At 40.4% G+C, this 18,447-nt stretch overlaps 1 protein-coding gene across 1 annotated transcript in view; it reads right to left on the bottom strand.

The window, feature by feature from the left end:
- PDS5A (PDS5 cohesin associated factor A) overlaps positions 1-18,447 on the bottom strand; it is a 183,707-nt gene that overhangs the window by 48,986 nt on the left and 116,274 nt on the right. The window contains 6 exon segments of the mRNA XM_038399415.2: positions 5,160-5,221; positions 5,223-5,256; positions 6,006-6,121; positions 16,205-16,344; positions 16,479-16,527; positions 17,205-17,286. Coding sequence (XP_038255343.1) covers positions 5,160-5,221; positions 5,223-5,256; positions 6,006-6,121; positions 16,205-16,344; positions 16,479-16,527; positions 17,205-17,286 — 483 coding nt within the window.

The raw sequence follows: 18,447 nt of genomic DNA, 5'->3' as shown, positions 1-18,447 counted from the left end.
GATCACCTCCTGAGGGGTCCATTTGCCTTGAGCTGTTGGTGACTTGGAAGTCACTGTAGAGTGGTCCTTTCTTAGCATACTTGAGCTTCTTTTGGGGAAGTTCAGCCAATCAGGTGGGCTGGTAGAGGACTGGGTGAGACCATTGCACTGACTGTGATCTACTGTATTTTCCTTTTGATGTAGGTGCATAGATGCAAAGACTGTAGTGTCGCCCAGGAGTCCTAAAGTGAATGAAGCTATCAGTCTGTAGCAACATTGAACAATTTGGGTCCCTCAAAAGGGAGGTCCCAAACAGTTTTATGCCTCCTCCTGGAGGCCAGAAGACTGCAGCCAAAAAGCTTGGCACATTACCACTGCCACAGCCATGAAACATGCAGCTGTACAGGCTGCATCAACTGAGGCCTGGAGAGATGCTTTGGCAATTGTCCAGCCATCTGTTATGAGAGCTTGAAATTGTTCCCTCTGGTCCTGTAGCAGATGAGAAAAAAAATGAGAACTTCAAATTGTTTGTAAAATAATATTTTGCCATCACAGCAATTGGTTACTATAAGTTACAAGGATGCCGAGTAGCACCTCTTACAGCTCAGGTGGTCTAGCTATTTCAGCTCCATGTCTGATGGCACTGAATGGGACCAATGTTGCCTGTTTTCCTCATTGACAGCTTTAACCACTGGGATTTAGGTGTTGGGTAGCAGAAAAAATACTCCAAGCAGAATAAAGTATTTTTTCCGTCAGTCCATTTACACATAGGTAGTATAGTGATTGAGGACTGATACAGGCTGATACCATATAGGCTGGGGCCAGTAATGCATCATTGACAAGCAAGGGCAATTTTGTCCTGAGGTGATATATGGAGGATGTCCAAAAAGGCATGTTGAGGTTCTGTATCAACTCTAACAGAATTTGCAAGGTCCTCTGCTATCTTTTTTGTAAGGTCTTGAAATTGTCAGTGTATGATGGTGGAGGAAGTATAACATCTGCATCTGGCAAGGAGGAGGATTTGCGGTAAGATGGTGTTTCTTCTTCCTCTGCTTGCTATTATTCCTCTGTAAGTTACCCCTGTGGAGCTGGGTCGATTGTGGCTATTGCTTTTGACACGTCCTCTTAAGATATGGAATCCTGTACAGCAGGTCGCCACAAGGGGCCCATGGGCTCCACGAAACTGAGATGGAAAGAGGAAAGGGGCAGTACCACAGGGTTGTCCTTACTAGATTTGCTGGGTGTATGTCCCGCAGGGGCTTCCTCAGGGTGCATTGCAAGGAGGCTGGAATAGTAAAGTAAGGGAACCTTGTATGGACATCTCAATCAGATGAGGTGTCATTCCCATATCCATCCAAGGGGTAAGCTGCGCAGTAACAGTGGTTGAGTGGGTACCGAAGGTCAAGTCTTGGTTAGATGGTATCAGAGGATATGTGGGAAGTTCCTCTTGGTACCCTCAATGGATTTGTGAGGAACCAGTGACAGTGTTGGTACCAGACAGTATATCAATTCTGGAAGGTAAGTCTGTACTGGTGAGAAGTATCTCTCAGTAACCCAGAGAAATGCGATTCAGGTTTTTCAAGGATCTGAAGATCCTTATAGCAAAGACGACTAGATGGTACCAGGGATTCCGAACACTGACCCTCAGGAATTAGTATGTTGGGTGGTACTGGAGACAGTGCTGGAAGTGCGATATATGTGCCCATCTCTGTTGGCAGAGGAAGGTGGTACCAATAATTATTTCAGTTTAACCTTAAAGTGCTTGTGCTTCGGAGGTATTGGGTCTGGTGCCGGCTTTGGTGCCTCCGTAGGTTAACAGACAGCTTCTTGGTACGGAGTATAGTTTCCCTAGCCGGTACCAGGGTCTCTGTACTGAGAGATGGGGACCTTCGCAATAACCTGTGTAGGGCAGTGATGTCTCCTGAGATCCAGACCAAAAGGGTGACTTTCCCCTTCTCTTATCCTGTTCCAGGGAATGGGATCTCTTCTTTATTGATGGTCTGGGAAGTTCTAAGGGGTCAGCAGCAGTGACAGTCCCCAAGGGCTCTATGAGTAACCAAATCCAATGCAGGGGCAAGGGAGGAGGGAGTAACTCAGACCCCAGAAATCTCAGAGAATGTTCCACATCAACAGGAGTTTTAGCCTGTCCTCCCTCAGATTTTTAGATCTACTTTTAAACCCTGTTTAAACATTTGGATCTTACATTTGGAGGGGATAGGAAGCTTGGGATCTTGGGTTTAACCTATAACTCGAGGCCCGAGAAAAATCAAAGGCCCAAATCAGCCAAATGGAAGAAGGGAATAAAGAAGAGGAAATTCAGATACCTACTGCAAAGCAATAAAAAAATATTGAGCAAGAGAGGTAGCTAGCTAACAGATGTTGTGACGTAACATCTTAAGCCACAGTTGACTGAGAAGGAACTGGAGTGGCAGTGAGTCTGCCACCCTCTTTCCCCACCCCACTCATACCAGAGCACAGGAATATCCAGGGTACAAGCACATATCTGTGGACATGGGTGACAAAAATCTCTGATCAAGAGTACATTGGGTGCACGTACATAGAAACAGAGAAGTGTAGCATTGGAAGGAACTTCAATAGTCATCTAGTCCAGTCCTCTGCACTGAAGTAATAACTAGACCATTCCTGACACGTGCTTGTCTAAATCTGTTTAAATACCTCCAATGACAGAGATTTCACAACCTCCCATGGCAATATGTTCCAGTGCTTAACTCTACTGAGAGTTAGGAAGTTTTTCCTGATGTCCAACCTAAACCTCCCTGGCTGCAATACAAGCCCTTCTTGTCCTGCGGTGGAGCAGCCAAAGGGACACTACTCGAAAAGAAACTCTCTGTTCTTGCCTTACACACCTTGGCACCAGCTTACTTCTCTAGTCTTACTTCAGCTATACACCATGTACCCCTCTCTCCACATAAGCTGCATGACTAATTTCCCCATTAGTGTCCATCTCCCTGGGATTCCTTCCAGATAGCTCCCATATGTGTTTGTCTGCCATACTACCACACTCTTCTTCAAGTCCTTCCTCAAAATTTTTTTCTTCCGAAAGACCTTTACCTCCTTAGTCCCCTTCTCAGAGGAATATTAACACCCGACAACTAAAAACCTTTATGTTATTAAGAAATAAACCAAAAGCATAACTGTACAGGTGCATGCTAAAATTCTCTGTTCAGTCACAGTGCTATTGTCACCTACCATTCCCCATCTTGTGTTAGACAATGTTAACAGACATTGTACAATCTAAATAGTAGTAATTATATAACAATATATGGTCAATATACAGCATGTTGGTTAATATTGTTAATTCTGTATTAAGAAATGTACCTACATGTGTAAAGACAACGTAATTGTAAAGTCTTATTGTAATGACCCAAAATATGAATAAATAAAATATTGGTTCCCCAAACCAGATGAATACAGTAAACTTTTCAGTGAAGGGTATGAGACAGGTTCTTACCTGCCTTACAAAGTGCCTACAACTCTGCTATATAAATAACTAATGTGTTATTACAAAATATTGTATGCCATAATGTTTTATAATAGTTGAAGTTGGAAAAAGTTGGTAAATATTGCTATCTTACTAAACACAATGCAAAATCCTTCCTCTCAAAATCACTTTTCAGGTCTAAAACTCTGAAATTCAAAAGACTCCTTCAAAAATGAAATGTTTGAGTTTAATGAGGAACAAAATTCTACATTACATCATCATAACTCATGAATGCTAAATATAGAGCCAATTTGTATAACTTACAGATCTTCTAACACACCATCAGAAAATTCAGCAGCAACCTTTTGAGTGTAGAATTGGGTTTGTGCTTATAAAGTAGTATTGATATTCAAAATTCCTTTTTCTTAAGCCTTTCCCTCCCCCCTTTAAAGGCATTTTTTGGAGGTTTAAGATCTTTTGGGGTGCTTGGCTCCCTAATGTAAGGGGGAAACCAGAATGTGCCTCTCTACTCAGTTCCTCTCTTCTGCTTTACTCCCCTCTGGCCATGCTTAGAGGGGAAATTTTGTTTTTTCTGCTCTCTGGATAATTTCTTCCCAGTGAGATCTTCCATCTGGCAAGCAGTCCCAGCAGCACAAAGGCTCCAGGAGAGACCAAGGAAACTGTAGTTCCAGCAAGAGGCTCCAGAAAGGCCCAGCTGCTGTTCCCAAGATTGTTTCCTCCAGCAGGATTTTCCATCGTTCTACTTAGGCACTGGTATCCTGTTCATCACCATTGTATAGGTATGCCGCCACTAGTTCCAGCAGCCCCTCCTGCCTAAGCTTCTATATGGAACTATGACGCCTGAGATCCTGGGGGAAGTCAGGTCTTACACAGGGGTCAAGAGGATGTACTGGGCCCATGTAGGTAACAAGAGGAATGGTAACCAGGAAGGATGCAGAAAGACTTGTCTGACTTGAGCTACTGTAGATATAGAGTCTGTTTGCATCAACTTGATCCATAGGGGCTCCTGGTCACAGCCATCAGCTGCAGCTCCTCTGCAGGTGGAAAATCTGAGGCCCCACTACAAGTGACGGGTACACTATTTACTACCTTAATGTGGGGTGCAATTGGAAGACTGTTCAGTGTCCCATAGACATTAGGGGATGGTCTCATGGATTAGACTAGAAAGTGCTGATGACAACACAGTGACTAATTCATTTAGCATCTCTAGAAGTCACTGGAGGGACGCAACTCTTTTTACTGACATGGGAAAATTCAGAGAGCAATCACATATAATCTTGATATTTAACAAATTTTGCTGCAATATTTAGCATTTGCATTATGAAGACTGAAAACAGCTTTTGGGGAGAAAAGTGTGGAAGGGGAAAAGTATGTAACAGAGGGGCAGGATTTTCTTGCTGCCTCTCCCTTTTAGCAGGCTGTTGCCAGTTGCTAACATACCAGATGTAGCTTATTAGATTCTGCTCTAAATATGAAGTAAATGTGAGCTTCCCTCTGTGGTGAGGAAGCTAAGGTCTGAAACAGACAGACCACATCTAGAAAAGAGATTATGTAATGGTGTTTTTGTATTACTCTTTTTCTTAATAAAACCAAATTCCAGGATGTGGTGACTTTTTGACAGTTTACAAAGTGGGTAATTTGTTGAAGCTCTTTGAGGCCTCCATTACCATACAGTGAAAGAAAACTAAACTACATTGCTGTAGAATACCTTGAGAAGTTCAGTCCTGCACGAATAGCAGTATCAGGACTTACACCCTCCTCTTCATCATCAGCTGTTCCCCTCTATTGATTTATTCATCAGCTTTACTAGTGCGCTAAAATAATAAATGTAAAATAAAGATATATTATTAAACTTGATTATTTGCATTAACAGTGACACCATAGATTATTATAAAAAGAATGTTCACATTAGCTTCATTTAGTTTTGGCAATGAACTACATTAGTCAGTTTTAAAATACTTTCACTTTCTGGTTCTCATGGACTAGTAAAAAGATGTTATGCTTATAGATTCCTGACATTGCTGGGGAATATTTAATTTAAAAGCCATTTCAGTTAAATCATAATAATATTAAAACACATATATAGTAGTTTGGTAAATGATCCCACCTCCCCTCAACACACCTTTTCCCCAAAGCCTTTATTTTGGTGACAAACTGAGCTGGCAGTATAAGGTAAGTCACAAAAGGAATCCCAAAATTCTCCTCCTCAAACCCACAAAGATAAAGTAGTTGATTCAATTATTAGATAGCATTCTGTGTCCAGTGTTAGCTATATGGAAGCTATATATGCCTGTTATCTTCAAATAAGGCCTCCAAATAGTCAAGTTACCAATTCCATCTTAAATATTCATGTTTCTACAATTTGCACCACTAAGCCTTGAAAAAAATAGCAGCAATTAAGTCAAGTTTTCTAGACTGATGGAAATGAAGACAACTACATAAACAATATTTTAAAAATGCAGATAGATACTTCTGTACCAGAGGTAAATTAATATGAAAGATAATCTTGGCATTAACATCCACTTTAAAGTCTGTAATGGGTCAATATGATCTCCCAGCCTACCTAATGGCTTCTGAGTCAATGTGCACTGGGGCAATTCTTTCCAAAAGAAATTTGACCATCTCCAGGAAAGGATTTGTTGGCTGCTTTGGATTTGCAAGCTTCCGGGCTATCTCCCGCTACAAAAAGAAAAAAAAGTGTTATATTACAAGCAAAATCATTACACTAATTTTAATTATTTCTTATGTGTTATACATTTTGCATTTGTAGAAATAATGCTGAACAAAAGTCAATTCTTCACAAACTAGCTTCAGAGTCCATATAATCATTGAAAAGGATGGGCTGTGGCTACCATGGACTTTTAATGGGAGTGATGAGAGTTAGGCATCTATGCACTTTCATAACGCCACGTAGGTTCCTACCTGCATCCATAGATGTCTAAATACCTTTATAAATCTGACCCAGCATCTTTTATGCAAATAACCAATGGCTTAAGCACTTCATCCAACTACCTAAGAAAAAACAGTTACTTACTGTGGCATTCTGTACCTCAAAGAAACACCCTGGAACCCCATATTCACCCGTCATATAATTATGATATATTTCATACAAAGCGTGCCAGATAAAATATCATACGAAAAGTCACAATCTTCTGAAACCCATCGTTGTGTCAAAATATGTATATCCTTTGTGTATATGAAATTAGGAGATTTTGTTTTATGATTGTTACTGAAATATATTGTAAGTTTGAGAGTCTTCCAGTGCTAGTTCTCCAGCGACAACAAAGGAGGTGATACATTCCCAGGAGGGCATTAAACAACCCTTAATCAGCAGGGGAGTTGTAAGCAAGGGATTTACAATGCTGTAAGAGAACTTCACAAGCCTTACACAATAGGAGATTGCTCAACTCCGTGTAGGGTGACCAGATATATGGATTTTATTGGGGCAGTCCAAAATTCAGGGCTTTTTATTATATAGGTGCCTATTACCTCCCACCCCCATCCCGATTTTTCACACTTCCTATCTGGACACCGTAACTCCCTAAAGCCCACCAGGACATGTTGGGGCTTATGTTTCCAGGCACATGAACTGAGGATATAAAATAGGGGACAGTGGCATCACGCTTTTGCCCTTCCCCTCCTCTACATAAGATGGGATGCTGGGAAGACAAAGACTTGGACTAAGAAGACTGGTCCCAACCTCAAAGGGGAAGTCTGTGTACTGAGAACTGTAACCTACCTGCAATATCCAGTGGGATGAGGAAAACTGCTTGATCCAAATATTGCCTAATCTAATAAGGTTTAAGATTTAGAGAGTGTGCTTACCTTTTATTGTCCTTGGTAACTATCTCTGACCTTTTGTGCCTACTACTTATAATCACTTAAAATTTATCTTTCTGTAGTTAATAACTCTGTTTTATAGTTTACCGAAAACAGTGTGTTTTGCTTGAAGTACTTCGGAAATCTCAGCTCAGTTTACAAAGGCTAGTGTGCATCGTTTCCACATCGAGGGGGGGCAGACTGGGCAACGAACTTACACTGGTCAGGCTTCTGACCAGTGTAATATACCAGGCAAGATGGTATATTCCAGAGGTGCAAGGCTGGGGGCTTGGGAGATTCGCTGGTGCCTTTCTCTGTGAAATTCACGAGTGGCTCAGGGAGCATTTACGTAATTTAGTTGGGTGTGGGGCTCCACGTGTTGTTGTGCTAAGTGATAACAGTGCCTGGAGGGGTTTCCTGCTTGTCACAAGCAAAACATTGTGAGAGACAGCCCAGGCTGGAGAGTTAAGGGAGCACAGACAAATGGAAGTGCAAGAAAACAGTGCATATATCCACACTGCAATTTAACACCAGAAGCTGTCCCATATTAGCTGACTTGGGCTCATGGAGCTCAGGCTGCATGGCTGTAAAATTGCAGTATAGATGTTTGGACTCAGGGACCCTCCTCCATCATTGTATCCCAGAGCTCAGGCTTCAGCCTGAGCCCAATAGTCGACATTGCAATTTTACAGCCCCAAGACCCAAACAAGCTGATCTAAGCCAGCTGCAGCTGTTTAACTGCAGTGTAGACATACCCAATAAGACAGTATTGCTCAGTATGACAAGCAGTGGTCTCAGCATACCTGTAGCCTAACTGCTGTAAACTTTTTTGTAAGCATCACAGCAAAGAAGAATTTTAAGGAGGAATTTGAAGGAAGATAATGAGTTAGTTTTGCAGATGCTAATGGAGAATTCCTCCTGTAAAGTGTAAGGGGCAGCATGGGAGAAAAAACAAAGGTGCTTGTTTGAACAGTTAATTAGTGGGACATGTAGACTGGCATTTTGGGCCAACTGGAAGAAGAAGTTGACATCTTGACAACGAATGAGAAGATAGGTAGGGCGAGCACAGGCCATGAAAGGCACTAAAAGTTAAGACGAACAACTTACATTTGATGTGATAGAGACGAGAAGCCAGTAGAGGGACGCAAGGAACCCACTTTGGAGGGGGTTCTTTAATTGGTGGGGTAAGTACTGAGTAACCTCTTTAAAAATCTGGATATAGTGGGGTCAGAGAAAACTTAACAGGATTGCATGGGGGGAGGAGAGTGGCATGCTGAAATTGATGCAAGATGGATTTCAATGGAACCGAACAAAATATAATCAAGGATTTTAGGCATAGGGGCCTCCAATGGGTCAAGATTGTGAATTTAAGAATTCTATCAAACTCTCTCTCCAACACTCTGGCACCAGCATCAACTTTATGCACATCAAAATCAGCTTTAACAATGGAACCTTACAGACAACTATAGACAAGAAGCTCATGGATCACCACACTTTCCTTCGCAGATCCAGTAACCACCCCAAATACACCAAGAAATCTGTTATCTACAGCCACACACTCATATACTACATAATATGCTCTTAGGAGAAAGTCTGGGATACAGATCTTAGCATACTCAAAACTGCCTTCTCCAAACAAGGACACTCCATTAGAGAAATAAATGGCATCATGGAACAAGCCATACAAATACCCCGAGACAACCTGCTTCAATAGAGGAAAAAATGAACTCTCCAGCCACATATCCCTGTAGTAAGAAGAGAGCTTAAGACAAAAGCCCTTGTATCAGAAGCTTGGTATGAGGCCTGAGACTTGAAGAAAAGTGATCAAAACTTTGCTGATATAAAAGCACAGTCATGTCGTGAGCAAGAGGCAGGCCCTGCTCACCGAATTTGGCAAGCACAGGGCTGATAATGCAAAAACACATATTCCTAAGAGATGTGAGGCACAAAGCACTCATGCAAGCTTTCAAGGTTCCTTCCCCACTCTGAACTGTAGGGTACAGATGTGGGAACATGCATGAAAACCCCCTAAGCTTATTTTTACCAGCTTACGTTAAAAATTCCCCAAGGTACAAACTATTTTACCTTTTGCCCTTGGACTTTATTGCTGCCACCACCAAGCGTCTAACAGGGAAAGAGCCCGCTTGGAAACGTCTTTCCCCCCAAAATCCTCCCAAACCCTACACCCCCTTTGTTGGGAAAGGCTTGATAAAAATCCTCACCAATTTGCATCAGTGAACACAGACCCAAACCCTTGGATCTTAAGAACAATGAAAAAACAATCAGGTTCTTAAAAGAAATTTAATTGAAGAAAAAGAATCACCTCTGTAAAACCAGGATGATAAATACCTTACAGAGTAATCATATTCAAACACAGAAAATCCTCTAGGCAAAACCTTAAGTTACAAAAAGACACAAAAACAGGAATCTACATTCCATTCAGCACAGCTTATTTTATCAGCCATTTAAACAAAACAGAATCTAACGCATATCTAGCTAGATTACTTACTAAGTTCAAAGACTCCATTCCTTTTCTGTTTCCGGCAAAAGCATCACACAGACAGAGAGAAACTTTGTTTCTCCCCCCCTTCAGCTTTGAAAGTATCTTGTCTCCTCATTGGTCATTTTGGTTAGTGCCAGCGAGGTTATCCTACCTTCTTAACCCTTTACAGGTGAAAGGGTTTTTCCTCTGGCCAGGAGGGATTTAAAGGTGTTTACCCTTCCTTTTATATTTATGACACAAGCACATTCCAGAAGGGTGGTACCATAGCACCTTGATAGCAGAACATTCCCAAAGATAACAGAAACATGCTGACCCTCTTAAGGATAAGGTCAGGATGACAACATGATGAAGGGAGATGTTTTGATCGAAACTACAAGTACAAGCCAATGGGTGGCACCCTAATACATCAGAGGGTGGCACCTTATACGTCAAGGGTGATATGTCACTTGTTTGTATTGGTGTATAAAGATGTCTCTCAGAGAGAGAGTCTTTGTCCAGCCAAGGGAGCAGTGGAAAGTCCCGCCACTGACTCAGCTGTGTCCATTGTCACGGGCATACACGGCTAGTGTAACTGTAGACATTGATCTGGGGAGCTGTGACTGTGCTTTGCTGATAATAAACCTGACCAAGTGCCTTCGCACCTTAAGAGGTTTTGTGGTCATTGGGCAGTTCACTTGAGATCTGCTGTGCCAGCTATCTGCACAGAGCTGGGACAGCATACAGGGAAAACACACACGCAGCCAAACATCTGACAACACTGCCTAGTTGTCATCTAGCACCCTTTCCTGGAACCCGGATGGGGTATAGTTAAACAATTACAACCCATACTCGATAGGGACCATGTCCTGAAAGAAATCTTTCCCAACCCCCCAAACTTGCCACGCTCATCATCAAAAGCAAACTCCCCACAGCCAGGATACACCAACTCAAAGTGGCAACAGACCCTGCCAGAACAACAGATGTAAAACCTGTAGACATATCTCCACTGCTATGATGATCAACACCCCACACAACACCCCCTTCAAGATCCAAGGGTCTTACATATACCTATCACAATGTTATTTCCCTTATTCAGTGCACTAAATACCCAAACAACAACTACATGGGAAAAACAACACTCCATATGCTCTCAAATGAACTCACACAGAAAAACAATACAAGACAAAAGCACACCACCACCTGTGGGTTAACACTTTTCACAAAACGATCACTCCATATCTGACCTCAGTCCTCCTCCTCCAAGATAATCTGCACAATATCTTCAAAAGACAAACCTGGGAGCTTAAATTGAGAACTATACTAGACACTAAAAATCATGGTTTTAATAAAGACCAATCTGTAACCCACTAAAACCCAGCCTATTTTGTCCTGTGGCTGCAGAGATTCTAATGGGCCACATTACCTTGAATGAATTCTTGGAATATGTATAAACTACTTATGATGAACATCTGTTTCACCTTGTATTTAGCTATGACACTCTGTATACTTTTCCCAGACCTGAAGAAGAGCTCTGTGTTGCTCGACAGCTTGGTCTCCATCACCAACAGAACACTGTCCAATGAAAGATACTGCCACACCCACCTTGTCTCTCTAATATCCTGGGACCAACACGGCTATAGCAACACTGCAGACAAATTTTAAAAGGGCAAATAGGATGACCTGGGTGATTATAGACCTGTCAGCCTAACTTTGATCCGAGGCAAAATAAAAAGAACATATGTTACAGAACTCTATTAATGAAGAATTAAAGGTGAGTAATATAATTCATGCCAATCAAAATGAGTTTAGTCAAATTATTTTTATTTTTTTATGACACGATTACGATTTGGTTGACAAACATAACAATACTAATTACTTAGACTTCTGTATGGCATTTGACTGCATGATATTTTGATTAGAAACCAGAACTATACAAAAATCAACATGACAAACATTAAATGACTTATTAAAAAATGATGTAGCTAAATTATAGGGCTCAAAATGTAACTAAACTAAACATCATCATCATCATCAAGCGCATATGCTTCAGTGGGGTCCCACAGGGATTGGTTCTTGGCCCTATCTATGCTAGTCAACATTTTAATCAATGACTTGGAAGAAAACAAAATACTGATAAATTTTGAAGATGGCACAAAGACTGGAGGAGTGGTAAATAATTAGGATGAGAAGTCACTGATACAGAGTGATCTGGATCGCTTGGTATGCTGGGTGCAAGCAAATAATATCCATTTTAATATGGCTAAATATATATGCATACAGCTAAGGAGGAGGATAAAGGCCATGCTTACAGGATGGGGGGAGGAGGGTTGCTCTCCATCCTGAAAAGCAGTGAATCTGAAAAAGGCTTGATCATGGTGGTAATCAGCTGAACATGTGCTCCCAGTGTGACATTTGTGGTCAGAAAGGCTACTCTGATCTTTGGATGTATAAAAAGGGAAATATCTAGTAGGAAGAGAGGTTACATTACCTCTGTATTTGGCACTGGTACAACCACTACTGTAATACAGCATCCAGTTCCAGTGTCTACAATTCAAGAAGGAAGCTGATAAATTGTAGAGGGTTCAGAGAACAGCTGTGAGAATGATTAAATAATTAGACAACATGCCTTATAATGAGACATTCAAGGAGCTCACTCTATTTAGCTTATCAAAGAAAGTACCTAATCGGATAACAATTTTATAATGAAGGTCTCCTCTTTACTCTGGCAGATAAAGGTATAACAAGGTCCAGTGGCTGGAAGTTGAAGCCTAGGAAGTCTGCTCAATTGCTGATGGCTCCTGGGAGAGCTGTTGGGGTTATCGCATGGTGTCAACTTGTCCATAACTTGATTGCCTCCTGGCATAGGTGTAATGAGCAGGCATCTCCTGGCTTGTTTACATAGTGCATCGCAGATGTGTCATCCATGAGAATATGCATGTGGGATTCTTTAAAATAGGAAGGAACGTTATGCAAGCTAATCTGATCACTCATAATTCTAGATCATTTATATGTAGTGTCATGTCCTTTTGAGACCACATTCCTTGTATCTGGAGGTGGTCTAGTTGTGCACCCCAATCCCTGTTCCTGATGCATTTGTGGTTAGTGTCTTTTGTAGGAAGAAATGTAGAGAAGGGCTTATGAACATTCTTGGGATCTGACCACTAGCTCAGAATGTGAGCTGGAACCACGATATGCACGTTCATTTGATGTCTCCTGTGATGATACATCAACCTTAGCCAGCTTGTAAAGGACGCAGGTGAAGCCTGGCAAGTGGTATCATGTATGTGCACACTGATAAGTGGCTTAGAAGTCTGAAGCGAGTTCTTACTGTGTGTGTAATGGGGTACTTGGACTCTTAGATGAAACAGGAGCCAGTTCTGCTGTTCCAGTCCAGGTGCACCCTAGTTTGGTGTAACGAATTTGGTGTAACCCTGGGAGTTATAAATGCAAGACAGATCAAAGGCAAGGGACAATTTAGAACCCAAGGCTGAGAGAGAGTTCAGAAGAAGAGCAGAGCTGGGTTAAGAGCTTCAAGAAGGGATGATCGAAGTTCTGAAGTGAATATTCCTGATTTGAAGAGAGAAACCCCTCTCCTGATCTGTGTAAATGGAGGGGAGAAGGGGTGTCCCGAGCAGGGGAAAGATGAGGAGAATCCTTCAATGGTGATGCTGGATCTTTGAGGTGGCACTAGTAATGTGAGGTCTGGGATGTGTACCAGTGCTCAGTGTAGTGCCATCAGGGCCAAGAATGGTGCCAGAGACATAGCAACCTCCTCCACCATCATGTTGGCTGGCACCATTAATGTTTTATTGATGGGACCAATGCTAATACCAATGCCAATCCTGGTGCTTGTCAGTAGCTAACAGTGTTAGATGTAGCCACTCAGTTTCTTTGTTACTAAGCTGGAAGCTGTGCCAGTGTCATTTGCCCCATCATAGGAGTGGGCTCAGTGCTCTGTTCCTGGGATGAAAGTGAAGGTTTAAGCTCCTTACGGAAAGAGATACAAGTATCAAGAACAATGTTTATCTTGGTGTTCTGATATCCCTTGTCTTGGTGAGGAGCAGCATCAGTTTTCAGTGCTGGTGTTGTAGGCAGTACCAAAATAGTTTTTGCTGGTCTCAAATCCTTGCCAAACAGTGCCACAGTTCCTTTGCTGGTACTGCCCTTAGGTGTTGCATGCTGGCTAACAGGGTTACCGGCTGATTGGAACTTAGAAGTGACTAGCTCCATTTTGGAGACTGACGCCCATTCTCTAGGGTCCGAAGTTCCTTTCACTGATTGCTCAAGAAGGTAAAACTTCTGCTAAGGGTCCCTGGATTTACTTGTTCTTGTAGCAAAAGTACAGGAAACCAAGCAGCAGTCCAGCACGTGAAGTTTTTATGATAGTCTGTCAGAGAAATGAGTTTGTTAGATGATGGACAGAGTTTGAAGCCTAAGGGTTTCAAATACACCATGTTAGATTGAGAGTGGCACAGAATGCTAGAGACAATTTAAGAAATTAAGTTTTTTTAAAATGTTATTAAAAATTAAAGGAAAGGGGAAATTTGTTAGGAAATTAACCTTAACTGCCTAATTAGAGGACGAAAATGCAAAAAGAAAAATTTCACTGATGGCTGTAAGAAGGAACTGAGGGTTGGTTATAGCCATTCTGCTTTTTATGCTCTCAGGTAGGGGAAGGGCACAAGGACATGCCTGGTGCATGGGAGGCCCAACAAACAATGCTATTCAAAGAGTCTGATTTTGCACACAAGCTGAATGACCACCTGGACTGAGATCCACATAGACATATACTCTCCTGATGGAATACTACCACAGCTGAGTCCAGTGGAGACACTTAAGTTTAATTCTCTTCTTGCAACAAGAGATAGGGGACAAAGAATAAGATGTTCTTTTGAGGGCCCTACGCTCTGGAACTTGATCCCCACCTTGTCTGAATTTGTTGATCTTCATATTTCACTGTAAAGTCCGAGGCTTTATGGGGGGGGGGGGGGGAGATGGTGTTTTTATGAGGGAATTGGTTTTTTTTGGTTGAGTAGGATTTTTTTTTTGCTGCAGTGGTATGGTGCTACTGGATGGTGTATTAACTTTTTGGGGCTGCTAGGTGATATTTCTGTGACTAAATTTAAATTACTGTTAGGATTGTAAGTTTAATTATTGTCAGGGAGCTTAGAACTTGTGAGCATATAGGCATTATCTTATACTTTAAATCAAAATAAATGAAATGTACACTTGAAACAGAAATGGCCAAAGTGTGGTCTACAGTTCACAATGTGGTTTAAAAGTTCCCCCATCTTTAATATATATGTATGGTGTACAGATACTACAGGTCTCAACATGTGACTGTTCTGAGCAATAGCGTTTCTATATTGAAAACAAACAGCTGTAGTTTGCTGCATTTTTTTTAAAAAAAATCAGCATAGGCCATCTGGCTCTAGACAAGTTGCCAACTTGGCTCTCAGGTGGACAAAATTTGGTGAGTTAAAATTTAAATATGGAAAACTTCCACCTGATCTACTTCTTGGTCATATGTACCTCGCTCCTTAAAATTATAAAAGGACTGTATCCAAGCTTCCTAAAAGTGTAAAAAAATTGCTGTTTCAGAGATGTCAAAGGAACCAGAGGGACTGAGGAAGCTTTCCTCTCTTGATACTCTGTCGTCCTTTATAACAACTAAGTCTTCAGACTGTCTGCAAGTATGTTGGGACTGAAGCGCATCCTGAAAGTTTTTTCTGTGAATGTTGGTATTGCCACTGACAACAAAAAAAAGAAGCCTTCCTTTTAAATAACAGTTGAGAGAAACTGTTTATATAGGGCATCACCTGTCTTTCTACTGAACAAATTAGGACCGCTGAGTGACAAATCCAACACTGCAAACCTCTCACAAGAGGTCCAGGCACATGTTCTTGACGACAAATGCTTGTGGTAAAAAATAATGGTCAAACCAGCAGACCCAAGAAATAGCTTCTGACATCTAATTTATACTCTGACAATTATTTTACATGAAATGACGACAAAGAGTAGACACATTTACAAAAACACAATTGAAGAATACACATACAATCTTCAAAGGAATGTTCTTGGAAGCAAAAAATATCTATAAGGTAGGTAACGTTTTATGTTATTCATAAAACGCTTCAGTAGAGTTGGAAGACAAAGTACAGGTGCTCTATATTCAATAAGACTTAAAAAAATTTCACAAAATGACTATTACAGAGATCATGTTTGACTGCCATCACCCAAAAAAGAAACAACATTAAGTGAATAAATGTATTCTTAGTAACTGAGTTAATTCTAAACCGAGAGCTCTCTATGCAGATTAGCTAAAAAGACATTTTATGCAATATGAAACTAAAGTGGTCACATAAAACTACATTAAGTTACTTTGAGAGGCCATCACCTCTGAATGGCTAGTTAAGACCAAATATGTTACATATAAAAGTTTATTTGTTCCATATCCTTACCACACAGACATCTGCCTGTTTACATGAACATGTAGGGCTGATTAACAACTCGAGCTGAGATCGAAGTTTCTCATCATCCCCAAGAACCTGATTGAATTTCTTCACAAAATCTTGTGCTTTTCCGGGATCTGGAAGGTTTTCTATATTAAATAAAATTGAAACATAAGATAAACCTACAACTTGTAACTCAGCACAATTTAGCTATTTCAATATCAATCATGCAATCTTCAGATACACTGTAATAACTATTTACAGAACAAATTAACACACTCACTTGCTATGGTCATCAGCTTTCCAAACATGGCACTACTATTTGCTTCCGACTGGGGGGGGGGAGGAAAAAAAGCATCAGTGATATTCCCTAATATGCTATATTACATACTTCATTTGATCTGTTACTACTTTTGTTGCAGCCCTATCCATTTTAATTTTTTGGAACAACAGACAAAAGAAAATACAATGGTATTAACAAGTGTTACACTAAAAAAAACCTGCAAAACTAATACATAGCATACATTCCGCCTTTTGTAATAAGACAGAACTGCAACAAACCACTGAAACATGATAAACCAAACATGAATTTTCATCTACAGTTTCAGGATACAGCCTATACGGAGAATTCAAGCTACTAAAATACCATTTGAACTCTGCTTTAACACGAACAAATCATCATTATTTTGATGTTACAGCATTTTTCATTTAAGAATCTTAAAACACTACAGTGAATTAAGCGAAAGTGAGAAACTAACAATAAAATGTTACAGTCTCTTTTTGACTCCTTTAGAAGTTGTTAGTTGGAAACAGAAACTCATGATAAATCCTGTAACTGTGAAACAGTTACTTACAGAAAGTGATTTTTAAAATATCTGTTTATTTCTACTTAATGAAATAAGTGAATGTGAATGTAAACCAAAACAGCAAAATAATCACATTAAGCAAAAAAATTAGCTTTATATAAATTAGCTCTAATGATAAAGCAATATGTTTTTAAAAACCGTACAGTGGGCTGCTTATGCAAGTCCAGTAATTCCCGTACATGACTCCTAAGCATATTCTGGCACTTCCACATCTCATTCAGTGCTCTGTAAAGGGGAGGGAAAAAGAGTGACAATCACATTCATTCAAATGCGGTAAGAACATGCTAGTTTTATTGAGCTAGTAAAGCATATGCTATTATTATTAGCTGAGCTTATATTTTTCACATGTACAACATTTGTAAGACACTAGAAAGGTGTTCTATCAAATGTTACACTAACTGGGGTTACAAGTTTCAAGCATAGTGGACTAGATTTTGTCTCATATATAACAATGTAATCCAGAACATCTCCACTGATTTCAGTGGAGCTGCTCAAGATTTATACTGGTGAAATTGAAACCAGAACCTGGTCCATTATCTTTGTCAGAGCTTTCAACTTCCATGAAGCCTTAAAAAAAAAGCCACCACACACCACGGAAACTTCTCAACCCCAAAAACAAACATAAACCCCCCCATCAAAAACTAAAATAGAATGAAGATTGAAAAAAATTTCTCATAAGAATCAAAGAGACTATTTTAGTTAAAAAATATTAAGATCTCTAACGTAGAAAATTTGAAGCTAAGGTTCCGAAGCCCAACCCTAGCTCTGTCCCTCTACCTGAATTAATCCTTTAACCAATGTCCTCCCAAACATTCTTCCCTTCTAGGACAAATCAGTCACTCTATACTACAAAACTTGTCTACAAAAGACAAACTCACATGAGACTCAATCCTCCACTATGCCACCCTCATACTAATATACCAATATCATACCATTTTGTATCAGTTACGACATACAAGCCAGAGACAACACCATCCCCCTACTGTTCATCCACCTATATCCAACCTGCTATGGACAAGATATTACAGAATGCTCCATTCTGTCACACACAAAAAAATGGAAATAATATTCTCACGGGCCACAAATTCATTTGCATTCTGTTCAATTTACACATTGAACAGACAGAAGTCTCATAATACTAACTACCAATACCGAAAACCTTATAACTCTTTTAAAAGCCATACGGCAGCCCTAAAATTGTTACTAAATTGACATTTTGAATTTTGTTCAACTATATCTTTCTTGCACATTACTTTCAATCTTGCAACCAGGTAACCAATCTTATTCAAAATAACTGAAGTCAGGGTTTGTTCTTCTTGATGTAAAAATCATTGAAAACATTAAAATTGGATCAAAATACCCACTAACATCAAGGCACCCTGTTTT

Source organism: Dermochelys coriacea, chromosome 4 (genome assembly GCF_009764565.3).
Source record: "Dermochelys coriacea isolate rDerCor1 chromosome 4, rDerCor1.pri.v4, whole genome shotgun sequence".
In the NCBI taxonomy this organism is placed as follows: Eukaryota; Metazoa; Chordata; order Testudines; family Dermochelyidae; genus Dermochelys; species Dermochelys coriacea.
The sequence above is the reverse complement of the archived record's forward strand: the minus strand, read 5'-3'. Positions and strand labels throughout refer to the sequence as shown.